Genomic DNA, 14550 nt, shown 5'->3' with positions numbered 1-14550 from the left:
TTGTATAAAAGAAGCACACTTTAGCTAACTTTTAAAAAAGAGTTCTTATTATGGAAATAATATATTTTAAAAGGATCACTGAATGTGAAGTTTTCAGACACTTAATTGCATGTTATTTACATTTATTCTGGCTTTTGTTCTCATAATTGTTCTCATGCCCTTGACTTATTGGTAGCAGCTGACTCAAGACTTGTATCTATATTAATTGTTCATGATTTAACAGCAACATTCAATACTATTTCACATAAATCCTTATTAGATAGATTGCAATTTATAGGAATTGTTGGTCCTTCATTCCTCAAATCTCTCAGGTTATACTCCAATTGAAACTGGCTTAGTTGTACAAATCAAGCCATCTAATCATGACTGGTGTCCCACAGGGATCGGTTGTGGGCCCTTTGTTATTTATCATTTACCTACTCATACTTGGAAGCATTATCAGAAAATTTGGCATTGACATTCATAGGCAGACACACAGAGACGAGCCCTTCTCTCAATAATCATCTGCAGGAGTTTCACTTGTCCCGCAGCTCACCACATTTCATCACTTCCATTTTCTAAGCCATTTTGTTGGGACACGTTATGTATTTTTTTGTTGGTGAATGTTCTCTGGAGCAATATCCTATATCCTGTAAGGGGTAGGTTTAGGTGTAGGGTGATAGAAAATACAGTTTGTACAGTATAAAAACCATTACGCCTATGGAGTCAAGTTTATTTATATAGCGCTTTTAACAATACAAATTGTGTCAAAGCAGCTTTACAGTATCAAATAGGAAATTTTCCATAATTTCTTGGAGAGTGCTGACAGCATCATGATGTCGTGTTTCTGAAGCGGCTGAGGTCAGCAGTCATGCGCTGAAGCATCAATAAATGCAGATTAGCACTTTTAGCAGTCACAGTCCGTTCTTTATTCGTTTATGATCTTGATCCAGCAGATAAAGGCCAGTGTTTCACCTGCAGTCACACATGAACCGTCATAATCAGCACAGATCTTGAAAAACATTGTGAAATTTCATGGACTCCTTTCAGATCTTGTCTGTTATAGACAGACTCTCATAACCGAGCTTTACTAAGCCATTGAAGGTTTTTTGATCCATAGCAAACTGCTTTAACAAAACAACAGCCACAAGGATGTTCATAAGTATAAGCAGCTGCAAAACTTGCTCAAAACTCTATCATGCCTCCTCTTTTTTAGCACATGGCTAATATAATCAACACACACTATTGCCCAAAGTAAAGATATTGAGTCAATTTAATGGACTCTGGTAAATGCAGTCAGTATATTCAATTCAATTCAATTCAAGTTTATTTGTGTAGCGTTTTTTACGATACAAATCGTTGCAAAGCAGCTCTACAGGAATTTAAGGTTCCACAATATATTTATATATTGCAGAACCTTAATATGTTTGACTTATTCATAATGAAAGCATACAAACTGCATGTGAAAACTGAATGAAATGTAGTAATATGTAAACAATATGATTTACACACTAACTCCAGCACAATCTGTGTATTTTAAATGCTGGAGACAAATACCACAGCTGTTTTTCAGTTTGAGTATTTCTCAAGCCTGCTTACATGTGCTGTCAGGGAAAACATACAGCCTGCAGGACATGAATTACACTCATTAGACATTGTTAATTAAAGTGGTGGTGAAGCCATTGGAATGGGTTGGATTTCTGCATTAATTGGTTATAAAGGGTTCATTAAAGTCATAATATAACTCAATAGACTCAACACAAAACAAAAACAGTTGTGGATCATCCTGGTAACAACAATGTGAATGTGTTCAGTAAAGCCATGAAAGATTATTATTGTGTGTCGTTCATGTGTTTATATGCCTTAAACGTACTTTTCTGTGATAAAATCTACATGTTTAAGCAGTAAAGACTTGTGCATGGGTTATTTTGTTGCAGGAGTTGATAGAGCATGTCTGTAAGCTCCCCATGTGTCCAGCACAGGTCAAGAATGAACTCAGGTTGAGCACTGCTGATGATGTTCAGACTTCAGATTTTTTACACAGTGAAACTCTATGTGTGTGTGTGGTGTGTGTGTGGTGTGGGCCGCTCCTCTCCCAGCCCTCAGATTGGTGTGTTTTGGGAGGAGGAACCCGAACCCCCAGGATCCCGTCTACATCTGCTCCTGTGTTTTTTTATGTTTCATGTCCTCTTCTGTACTAATTGCACACCTCTGGATCTGCTCCAGATCTGATCTGCTCACGTGTTTCTCTTTGAAGGAGTGAGTGTGTGTGTGTGTGTGTGTGCACGCTGCTGGCAGGCAGTAAGAATAATGAGCATTCGTGACAAACGGCTGGGTGGTGTGTTGCTATACACACACACACACACACACACACACACACACGTAGTGCAGGAAGTGGGCTAAGGTGTCTGTTTGGAGTGTTGTAACAGAACAGTCCCTAAAACAGGCCCCTTTTCCTGCCTAATCACTCTGGGTGAATTCCTGTATGTTACACACACTCACACATGCTCGCAAACACCAGCGGCGATTGCTTGAGAAACATGGGAGTCTTCTTTCTAAATGCACCAATGGTGTTCTTTTACAAACAATATCTGAATGATTCTTCTGGCAGAGACACTTCTGAAGATCTGAGAGACTCTTCTGCTCCGTCTGATAAACATGATCACGTGGAATAAAGACCAGGGCTATGAACGTTTCGTATTACCACAAATACTTAGTTTCTTTCGGCTGTTGAACACAAAAGAAGATATTTTGAAGAACAGTTGTCGTTGCTCCCCATTGGCTTCCCTAATATTTTATTTCCATAATATAGAAGTCAGTGGGGACCAACAACTATTTGGTTACTCATATTCTTCAAAATATCTTCTCATATCTAAACATATAAAGCGGTCTGCAGCGGTAAAGACCATGTGCTCCTGTCACGTCAGACACAAACACAACACTTTCTGGAAAATCAGAATCAGAATCAGAATGAGCTTTATTGGCCAAGTATGTTTACACATACAAGGAATTTGTTATAGTGACAGAAGCTCCACAGTGCGACAGAAAGACAGCAACAGGACAGGACACAGGTAATAAAACTAAATAACAAGAAATAGCCAATAACCAGTGTACAAAGCAGCAAAAAAAATAAAAAAAATACACAATATATAATATATAATATAGGCGACTATGTATGTACAGGTCAAGTATGTGCAAATTAGAAATGAGAAAATAAAATAAAATAAGTGAGTGTGGTGAATGGATAATGTATTATAGTTGTGTGTTCCACGTTTATTGTTGAGTGTTCATGAGATGGATTGACTGAGGGAAGAAACTGTTCCTGTGTCTGGTCGTTCTGGTGCTCAGAGCTCTGTAGCGTCGACCAGATGGTAACAGTTCAAAGAGGGAGTGTGCTGGATGTGAGGGGTCCAGAGTGATTTTACCAGCCTTTTTGCTCACTCTGGATAAGTACAGTTCTTGGAGAGTGGGGAGGGTTGTACCAATGATTCACTCAGCAGTCCGGACTACCCTCCGTAGTCTTCTGAGGTCAGATTTGGTAGCTGAGCTGAACCAGACAGTTATAAAAGTGCAGAGGATGGATTCAATGATGGCAGAGTAGAACTGTTTCAGCAGCTCCTGTGGCAGGTTGAACTTCCTCAGCTGGCGAAGAAAGTACAACCTCTGCTGGGCCTTCCTGACAATGGAGTCAATGTGAATATCCCACTTCAGGTCCTGAGAGATGGTGGTGCCCAGGAATCTGAATGACTCCACTGCAGTCACAGTGCTGTTCATGATGGTGAGTGGGGGGAGAGCAGGGGGGTTTCTCCTGAAGTCCACGATCATCTCCACAGTTTTGAGCGTGTTAAGCTCCAGGTTGTTGAGACTGCACCAGACAGCCAGCTCCTTAACCTCCTGTCTGTAAGCAGACTCGTCACCGTCCTGGATGAGGCCGATCAGTGTGGTGTCGTCTGCGAACTTCAGGAGCTTGACAGAGGGGTCTTTAGATGTGCAGTCGTTGGTGTAGAGGGAGAAGAGCAGTGGGGAGAGTACGCAGCCCTGAGGAGCTCCAGTGCTGATGGTTCGAGTGCTGGATGTGAATTTGCCAAGCTTTACTAACTGCTGTCTGTCTGTCAGGAAGCTGTTGATCCACTGGCAGACGGAGGTGGGGACGGAGAGCTGAGTTAGTTTATTTTGAAGGGTTTCCGGGATAATGGTGTTAAAAGCAGAGCTGAAGTCCACAAACAGGATCCTCACATAAGTCCCTGGTCTGTCCAGATGCTGCAGGATGAAGTGCAGTCCCATGTTGACTGCATCATCCACAGACCTGTTTGCTCTGTAGGCAAACTGCAGGGGGTCCAGTAAGGGTCCAGTGATGTCCTTCAGATGAGCCAGAACCAGTCTTTCGAATGATTTCATGGCTACAGACGTTAGTGCCACAGGTCTGTAGTCATTAAGTCCAGTAATTTTGTGTTTCTTTGGGACGGGGATGATGGTGGAGCGTTTGAAGCATGAGGGGACTTCACACAGCTCCAGTGATCTATTGAAGATCTGTGTGAAGATGGGGGCCAGCTGCTCAGCACAGATTTTTAGGCAGGCTGGTGACACACCATCTGGACCAGGTGCTTTCCTTCTTTTGTTCTTCCTGAAGACCTGGCACACATCGTCTTCGCTGATTTGAATTGTAGGTGTGGGGGAGAGAGGGGTTGCTGGAGGTGTGAATGGTTGTGTGGAGGGGTGTTCTGGGCGGGTGTGGGGTGATCGTTCAAAACGACAAAAGAACTCGTTTAAGTCGTCTGCCAGGTGTTGATTCTCCAGAGTGCTGAGGGGTGGTGTTTTGTAGCTGGTGATGTCCTTCAATCCTAACCACACTGAAGCCGGATCACTGGAAGAGAATTTGTTCCTGAGCTTGTCAGAATAATTCCTCTTTGCCACTCTGATCTCCTTTTCCAGTGTGTATTTGGCCTGTTTGTACAAGACTTTATCCCCCTTTCTGTGAGCATCTTCTTTGGCCTGACGGAGCTGTCTGAGTTTGGCAGTGAACCATGGTTTGTCATTGTTGTAGAATAGATGAGTCCTGGTAGGAATGCACATGTCCTCACAGAAACTGATATATGATGTTACAGTCTCTGTGAGCTCGTCCAGGTCATTTGCCGCAGCTTCAAAAACAGACCAATCAGTCAGGTCGAAACAGGCTTGTAAATCCCGCTCTGTTTCGTTAGTCCATCTTTTAACAGATCTTAATACAGGCTTCGCAGACTTAAGTTTCTGCCTGTAGGATGGAATAAGATGAACCAAACAGTGATCAGAGAGTCCTAAAGCTGCTCGTGGAACCGAGTGATATGCGTCCTTTATTGTTGTGTAACAGTGATCCAATATATTACTGTCTCTGGTGGGACATGTAACATGCTGTCTGTATTTTGGCAGTTCACGGGAGAGATTTGCTTTATTAAAGTCCCCGAGAATGATTAAAACAGAGTCCGGGTGTTGTTGTTCACTCTCTGTGATCAGATCAGCGAGTTTCTGTAGAGCTGTGCTCACGTGCGCTTGCGGTGGAATGTAAACACTCACGAGAATGAACGAGCAGAACTCCCGCGGCAAATAGAACGGCTTGCAGTTAATGAAGAGCGTTTCTAGATCTGAGCAGCACATCTTCTTTAACACAGTTACATCTGTACACCACCTCTCATTGATGTAAAAGCATGTCCCGCCGCCGTGCGATTTCCCCGTTGATTCTGTGTCCCGATCTGCTCTGATCAGCTGGTAATTAGGCAGATGAATCGCGCTGTCCGGTATGTCGCCATTCAACCAGGTTTCCGTGAAACATAGAGCAGCAGAGTTAGAAAAGTCCTTGTTTGTCCGGGAGAGCAGAAGGAGTTCGTCCGTTTTGTTGGGTAGAGAGCGGAGATTCGCCAGATGGATGCTAGGTAACGCCGTTCTAAATCCGCGCTGACGAAGTTTCACGAGCGCGCCGGCTCGCTTTCCCCGTCTGCGCCTCCTGTAGCGTTTGACCAGAGCTATGGCTCCGCCAACTACAATGTCCAGCAAAACGTCCGAAAAATCAAAAACCGGTAGAAGATTTTGTGGTGTGTTCTGCCGAATGTTCAGCAGATCATCCCTGGTAAAGCTGATCTTATTTGAAAAACAAAAAACAGGAAAAACAAACAAAAACAATACAAACACTGAGGAGCAACGCACAATAGCTGCCATCAGCAGCGCCAACTATCAAAGCAATGTAACCATAAAATGATTTACATGATAATTATGACAGTACTGAGGACTTGTTATTCTTTATTCTATAAAGTGTACGCAATGAATTCAAAACATGTTTTTCTGTTGTAAGAGAAAGCATTTCTTTCCGATTTTAGTGCACAGGTCTGAGTAAAACACAGTTTTAAGTAAGTGAATGAACCATTTTTAAGGCTCTTCTAATGTGTTAGATTAGGTGTGTGTGTGTCTCATTGAGATCAGAGATGTCTCGTGGTCCATCTGTGCTTTCACATAAAGACGTGAGGGAAAAAAAGTCTGTAGGAATCCTAAAGACCAAATGAATGATATTTAATTGAGTGAAGTGCAGGTGTTTTGAGGCTGTCCATCACTGATCATTGTGTGTCTCTCAGATGAAGCATGTGGAGGAGCGCTTCGGTGCGGACGCTAATAAAGAGGTTCTGCTCATCTGTATCGGCATCACGTCTGGAGTGGGTCGTCTGATCTTCGGGAGAGTGGCCGACTATGTCTCTGGAGTCAACAAAGTCTTCTTGCAGGTGAGACACTGATCTGAGAGCTGTCTGGACCTGCTCTCTCTCACACACACACACACACACACACACATTAGTTTCTGTGAATTGTGGGGACTTTCATTGTGAAATACTTACATTTACATTTAGTCATTTAGCAGACGCTTTTATCGACTTACAAATGAGGACAATAGAAGCAATCAAAACCATCAAAAGAGCAATGATATGCATGTGCTATAACAAGTCTCATTTAGCCTTGTAAGGATGAAAGAACCTCAGATAATTTGATATCCCGACAAAACAGACAATACAAACATACATGGGCATCTTCGAGACACCCCACAGAGTGGAGGTGCAGGAAACTTCCTTCCCTTGTGTCCATTTGTTTCTTTTTAAATCCCTTCTTCTACTCAGACTGCTCAAAACCATTACCTGAAAATGTTTACCTGACTGATAATAAATTGTTACACTGGATTTTATTCTGATATACTAATAATTTTCTCAAGTAGATTAAGTGAAGGTGTATGCATCCAGGGTTAGTACATACTAAATCTCTGGTTAGATGGAGCATGGGGCACATTAGGTGAGATTTGAGATTTCTGACTAACTGCTTGACTTTAACTATGGGGGCTAGACAAAATACCACTGGAGTACTAACATGGTTCGGGCATACTTCATAATACTAGCCATAACCTCTGGTTATTTTCTTAGCTTTAATTAAGTTGTACGTCGTTATATTAACTATCGGGGGCTAGGTATATGGTACTAGCATAACCTCTGATTATTGTTGAGCTTTATTCAAGTTGTACGTAGATATTTCTAACTATCAGGGGCTAGATAAAAAATACTATTGAAATACTAACAAATTTCACAGTACTTCCATAACCTCTGATTATTGCCTCATCTTTAATTAAGTTGTACGTAGTTATATAACCATCGGGGGCTAGATAAATAGTACTAGCATAACCTCTGATTATTGTTTGAGCTTTAACTAAGTTGTTACATGAGTGACTGTAGGTGGCTAAACAGAACCACTATTTAAAGAAAGGTAAGCATGGGCGACCTATTAAATAGTTAGTCATAACCTCTGACTAATGATCAGACCGGACAATTTGTGATCGTGGGGTACACGTACATCGGCCGGCGTGATACACCCTGAGCGACATAGATTCCTAATGTACGAGTAAATATGAAGTAAAGAGTTAACTAGAATAATCAAATGTCAGAAGAATATTAATAAGAATCATACAAACAACCAATTTGCATTTCAACCTAAATTCGAGGTCATTATAAAATGTGAGCACAAAACCAGTCTTAAATTTCCTACCGTAAATATATCAAAACTTCATTTTTGATTAGTAATATGCATTGCTAAGAACTTCATTTGAACAACTTTAAAGGAGATTTTCTCAATATTTAGATTTTTTGCACCCTCAGATTCCAGATTTTCAAATAGTTGTATCTCAGCCACATATTGTCCTATCATAACAAACCATACATCAATGGACAGATTATTTATTCAGCTTTCAGATGATGCATGAATCTCAATTTCGAAAAATTGACACTTAAGACTGGTTTTGTGGTCCAGGGTCACAAATGGTCAGGTTAAATCATAAAATGGAGTCAGATTAGAATTTAACCTAAATTTAATAACTATGTGCACTGAAAATACCGAACACGCAGGAAACGTTCATCCACCATTGGATGCCTTCTTTGGGCCAAGTGTGTTACATAACATAGTACACGTAATAAGGTTTTAAATTATATAATAAATAAAAATAAAACAGAATAGTAAAAGAATAGAGCAAGCTAGTGTTAAAGGCCTTTTTTTGCTTTTGTTAATTGTATAATAAATAAAAAGAAAAGAAATAGAATACAAAACGATGAGAAAAGCTAGTGTTTTAAGTTTTTTGTAAGAAAACAAGCAGTTAGTAAATGAATAAAGTGCTTTTTGTTAAATAATAGAATTAGAATAGAGAGTGCTAGAGTTAGAGGGTCAAATAAAAATGGAAGTTATGTGTTTTTAGCCGATTCTTGAAGATGGCTAAGGACTCAGCTGCTCGGATTGAGTTGGGCAGGAGGAAACAATTCATGTCAAAGTCAGTGAAAGTGATTTTGTGCCTCTTTGGGATGAACAATAAAGCGAAGTTCACTTGCAAAACGCAAGCTTCTAGAGGCACAAAAGGGGTGCAGAGCCAGTAGTGGTTTTGTAGGCAAACATCAATGCCTTGAATTTTATGCAAGCAGCTATCGGTAGCCAGTGCAAATCCAGCCGCATTCTGGATTAATTGTAAAGGTTTGATACCTGACCTGACAAGAGAGCATTGCAATAGTCCAGCCTGGACAGAACAAGAGCTTGAACAAGGAGTTGTGAAGCATGTTCCGAAAGAAAGAGACTGATCTTCTTGATGTTGAATAAAGCAAATCTGCAGGACCAGGCAGTTTCAGCAATGTGGTCTGAGAAAGTCAGCTGATCATCAATCATAACTCCAAGGTTTCTGGCTGTTTTTGAAGGAGTTATGGTTGATGAGCCTAACTGGATGGTGAAATTGTGATGAAACAATGGGTTTGATGGAACCACAAGCAGTTCTGTCTTAGCCAGGTTGAGTTGAAGATGATGGTTCTTCATCCAGCAAGAAATGTCTGTTAGAAACGCTGAGATGCGAGCAGCTATCGTTAGATCATCAGGATGGAATGAGAGGTAGAGTTGAGTGTCTTCAGCATAGCAGTGATATAAAAAGCCATGTTTCTGAACAACAGAGCCTAGTGATGCCATGTAGACAGAAAAGAGAAGTGGTCCAAGAACTGAGCCCTGAGGCACCCCAGTAGCTAGATGTTGTGACTTGGACGCCTCACCTCTCCAATGGCACTTTTCCACTGCATAGTACGGCACGGCATGGTTCAGTACAGCTCACTTTTGGCGGTACCTGGTACTTTTTTTAGTACCACCTCAGCCAAGGTTCCAAGCGAGCCGTACCGTTACCAAAACGTGACGTGTAAACTCTGCTGATCACTGATTGGCCCGGAGAGAATCATCTCTGCCTGCGTCATTGAACTTTCAGCACGAGACACAACAGACCCCCTAGATTTAAATCAGCACAGCCAGCGAGAGATCGAACGCAACTGTTTTGAATGAGCGCACCTTTTTTAAACAACCAAAAAATGGCTGTTTCGTTGTCTGTTGAGGAAGTACAGATGTTCTTCTCTTTGATTCGCGATGGAGCGATGCAGAATTAAAACGTTTTTCAGGAGTCACGGCAGTAGAGGCGGCGCAACTATAACGACACGTGAATAATCCCGCCCACTCTAAAGCGCTACTACACTGCAGTGGAAACACAAAACGAGCCAAACTGAGCCGTGTCGTGCCGTTCTGAGCCGTGCCGAGCCAAGTCGTACCACGCAGTGGAAAAGCGCCATAAGATACCTTAAAGGACCTATCTGAGGGGTAAGACTCAAACCACTGGAGTGCGGTTCCTGAGATGCCCTTTCTCAATAGGGTAGACAGGAGGATCTGGTGGTTAACCGTGTCAAAAGCAGCAGACAGATCCAGTTAGTTAAGTAATGAAGATTTGGTATCTGCTCTTGCCAGTCTTAGGGCTTCAAAAACTGAGAGCAAGGCAGTCTCGGTCGAATGTCCACTTCTTAAGCCAGACTGGTTGCCGTCCAGGAGGTTGTTCTGTGTGAGAAAGGCAGAGACTTGGTTGAACACAACTCGTTCAAGTGTTTTTACAATGAAAGAAAGAAGGGAAACCGGTCTGTAGTTTTCTCAAAGAGATGGCTTAAGAGTGAGTATCTTAAGTAGTAGGGTTATACGAGCCTGTCTAAATGCTGAGGGAAAAACACCTGTGTGAGGGGATGTGTTAATGATGTGAGTGAGAGCAGGTACAACTGCAGGAGAAACGGCTTGAAGGAGATGAGATGGACTCCTTTAAGTATCCATAGCTTTCCGCCATAAGCAGATGTTATCAGGTGGTTCTCAACATTCCTTGAGTGTTTCGACCCTTATCACAACACTCTCCAGTTGGTGGGTCGGCAATGGTGGCCAAGTCACTGCCCTTCTGCTCATGGGTTCCAGCTTTTCTCCTCTCTCTTACTCCATATCCAACATGAAGCTCACTCAGCCTTCTCTCCCATCCTATGAGCAGCGTGTTTCTTGCTATTCTCGTCCATGCCTAAAGCTGACATCAGCCGCCATACTGATTGGGCAGGAAAGCCTCTACAACCTATTTCCACAGGAAACAACCATTCAATTCAATTAAATTCAATTCAATTGTATGCCTGCCATCCTCTGTCTTTACACTCCTGAATTAAAAGCTGATACTTCAAGGCATTCCTCTCGTGAGCAGGTGCTTGTTCATTTTCCTCTCAATGTCTTCCACAACTGTTAGAGGGAACTCATAGACTGTGAGGAGCCAAATAAGCCTGGGCAGAAGGCCATGCTTGTATAGCCAGAATTTCAGTTTTCCAGGGAGTCCGGACCTATTGGTCTACTTGGACGAGGTAGAGAGACTCACATCATGGTGCCAGGACAACTGTCTCTCTCTGAATGTGAGCAAAACTAAAGAGCTGATCATGGACTTTAGGAAGAGACAGCAGCAGCCCTACACTCCTCTTATGATCAGTGGGACCCCTGTGGAGAGGGTGAGTAGCTTCAAGTACCTCGGTGTAAACATCTCCGAGAACCTGACTTGGACTACACACATCCAAACACAGGTTAAGAAAGCCAGGCAAAGACTGTACCATCTGCGACAGCTGAGGAAATTCAGGGTCTCACCAGCAATCCTGAAAACTTTCTATTCAGGGACCATAGAAAGTGTATTGACTCAGTGCATCTCAGTGTGGTATGGAAACAGCTCCAATCAGGACTGCAAAGCACTACAGAGAGTTGTGCGCTTAGCTGAGCGCATCTCAGGGTCTGCTCTCCCCTCTCTGCAGGACATCTACCTCAAACGCTGCAAAAATAGAGCTGTTAAAATCATCAAGGACTCTAATCACCCTGGTAACCATCTATTCACTTTGCTTCCATCTGGTAAGCGCTTCCGTAGCCTGATGGCAAAAACTGAGAGACTTAGGAGGAGCTTCTTCCCCCAGGCCATCAGGCTCCTAAACTCTAACTCTGTGTCATAACATCACTTGACTCCATGTAAATATCACCATATCAATAAGCTATTCATAATTTTTCTCTACCTCATATTACTGCTATTTAAATACCCTGTACAACTTTTTTGCACATTATTTTTGCACATTGCTCTTAGTACTATTTAAGTCAACAACATACTGACCTGCACATTTATATTTATATTTTTTATCTTATCTTTTATTTTATTTTATTCTTTTATTTTATTTTTTCTACTTTTCTTCTTCTTAATATTTGTCTTTATAATTGCACTGTCCTTGGAGCGGACCTGTCCTACATTTCACTGCTGGTTATACTCTGTATAATTGTGTATGTGACGAATAAAAATATTGAATCTTGAATCTTCTTCAGTCATTCTCCTGTTTGCCTCACAGTGTCTGCAACATTGGCACCATCTTTCAGTGATGCATTGAACCACTTCCTCAAGCACTTTATAGGGCTGTCCTCAATGGATGTAATAACCTCACCTTGAACTTGGAGGCCAAACTTACTCGTGACTCTGCCTTTCCTGATGACCATCCTTCTGGACTTCCTGGCCTTAAATGACAACCTTGCTCCAAATGACAAAGCGGCTACATTGTCCAAAGTTTCCAGTACCCATCTCGCTTGAACATGTGTCACAGTTGTTATTGTTAGATCTTCCATAAAACCCCACAACACTGGCTGAATAACGCCTGACTTCCCCACAATGTCAAAAATTTCAGGTATTACTATCCTTGTGGGGACATTTGGTCACACTCTCACACACATGTTTGTTTTTGTGAAAAGTGGGGACATCCCATAGGCGTAATGGTTTTTATACTGTACAAACTGTATGTGCTATTGCCCTACACCTAAACTTACCCCTCACAGGAAACTGTGCATTTCTACTTTCCCCCCAAAAAACACTCACTCTGTATGGTTTATAAGCGTTAAAGTGGGGACATGGGGCAATGTCTTCATATGTCACCTTCACCTTGTAATACCTGTGTCATACCTGTGTCATTATACAAATTTATGTCCTCATTTGTCACAAAAACGCGCGCACACACACACACACTCACTCGCTCTGTGTATCTGCAGGTGTCCTCATTCCTGGTAATCGGGGTGATGTCGATGATGATTCCTCTGTGTCATGTGTTCGGTGGACTCATCGCTGTGTGTCTGCTCATGGGGCTGTTCGACGGCTGCTTCATCTGCATCATGGCTCCCATCGCGTTCGAGCTGGTGGGCTCCCAGAACGTGTCGCAGGCCATCGGCTTCCTCCTGGGCATGATGTCCGTCCCCATGACCGTCGGGCCTCCCATTGCAGGTAATGCCCCCCGCTGGCCAGAGTCAGTACTGCGTCACTGACCCCTCAGACATTCACACGCATGCATTCAAAAGAGGCTGACCACACAATAACATTACAAACGATGTTGAATCCTCATTACGTTTGATGGTTTTCATTGAATTTTTTTGTACATTAGGTTTTTATGTTACATTTCATGTTGTTAAATTAATTATTATTGCATTATTTATTAGTTCATCATGTGTTTTACCGTGATGTTTGTTTGAACCATATTTGTTATGAACTTTGATTCGTCACGTCATTCTTTTTATCAGCTGTTTTAAGGTGGTTGTCTGTATATTGTAGGTATATTACCATATTAACATTTGTCATTTTATAAAAATTAGAATTTAGAATTTTTTATTTTTACTGTGAATTTAAGTTCTAAATGTTAGTACTTGGGCGCTAATAAAGTTAGGTGAAAGTTGAACTACACTTCAGTGTGAAACAGACACACGCCTCAATTATTCAAAAGGCCAGTGTGTTGATTTAGTTGATTTAAGGCCAAATTAATACTACTCTGTGTCTGATCAAAATTCAGTGTAAAGACATAATGCAGCATAATAGCCAAACTAAATAATGCCATCTCAGATCCTACTATCGAGTTATACAGTTGTAATCGCTGTGTACATGCGTTTATGCCACTTCTGAACAGTTTCAAATGTAAAAGACACCTGAATGTGTGAATTCTGTGCCACCTTTCAGTGTACATTTTTCATTAGTTAATGTACAGCATCTTAACATGACCCAGTTAAAGCTGCTCTATGCCTGCTCATTATTCAATGTAAAGATGCAATGCCGCATAAAAGCCGGACTAAATTATGCCAGCTTAGAGCCACCTCAGCCCCTCCCCAGCTGGCACACAATGTCATGAGACGTCAGGTGACCACAATTCAGTGTAAATTCAACATCTAATGTCAATGTTAAATTGATGTCCAATACTGATGTCAGCTGATGTTGATATTTGTTGTGTTTAGGTTGTGTAACAAAAATCCAACATTAAGTCAATGTCAGATTGGCGTCAAATGCTGACGTCAACCCGATTTTTATTCTCAATCAAAAAGCATCATCTGTCCGACGTCAACCTGACATTATATTGACATCCTGTGCCTGCTGGGTAGTATCAAACACATGAAACACACCGCTGTAATTGCATTGTAAATGCATTCATGCCACCTCTGAGCAGCATTAAAGCATCTGTGCAAAGACACCTGAATGCAGCTTCAGAAGCGTCTTTCAGTGGAAAAGTCTTTGCAGTCCAAAATTGTTGCATGCGTTTTTTCGTATTCGTTATCCTAAAAATTCGTCACGAACAGAAACCTTGCACACTGAGTCCAATGCAATTAATCTGTTGCGAAAAAATTTGCAAAACAATACGAAATGGAGTCTTGTGAGGATGATTTTATTGT

General features: G+C 41.8%; 1 protein-coding gene across 2 annotated transcripts in view; it reads left to right on the top strand.

Moving 5' to 3' along the window:
• The window catches only part of slc16a10 (solute carrier family 16 member 10), a 41532-nt gene that overhangs the window by 19838 nt on the left and 7144 nt on the right, over positions 1–14550 (top strand). For both annotated transcript variants that reach the window (XM_079375820.1, XM_079375819.1), the window contains exons 4-5: positions 6579–6722; positions 12895–13123. In XM_079375820.1, the coding sequence (XP_079231946.1) occupies positions 6579–6722; positions 12895–13123 (373 nt within the window). The remainder of the gene's footprint in view (positions 1–6578; positions 6723–12894; positions 13124–14550) is intronic.

This window comes from Barbus barbus, assembly GCF_936440315.1.
Source record: "Barbus barbus genome assembly, chromosome: 24".
Lineage (NCBI taxonomy): Eukaryota > Metazoa > Chordata > Actinopteri > Cypriniformes > Cyprinidae > Barbus > Barbus barbus.
This window is presented reverse-complemented; position numbering and strand designations above follow the sequence as displayed.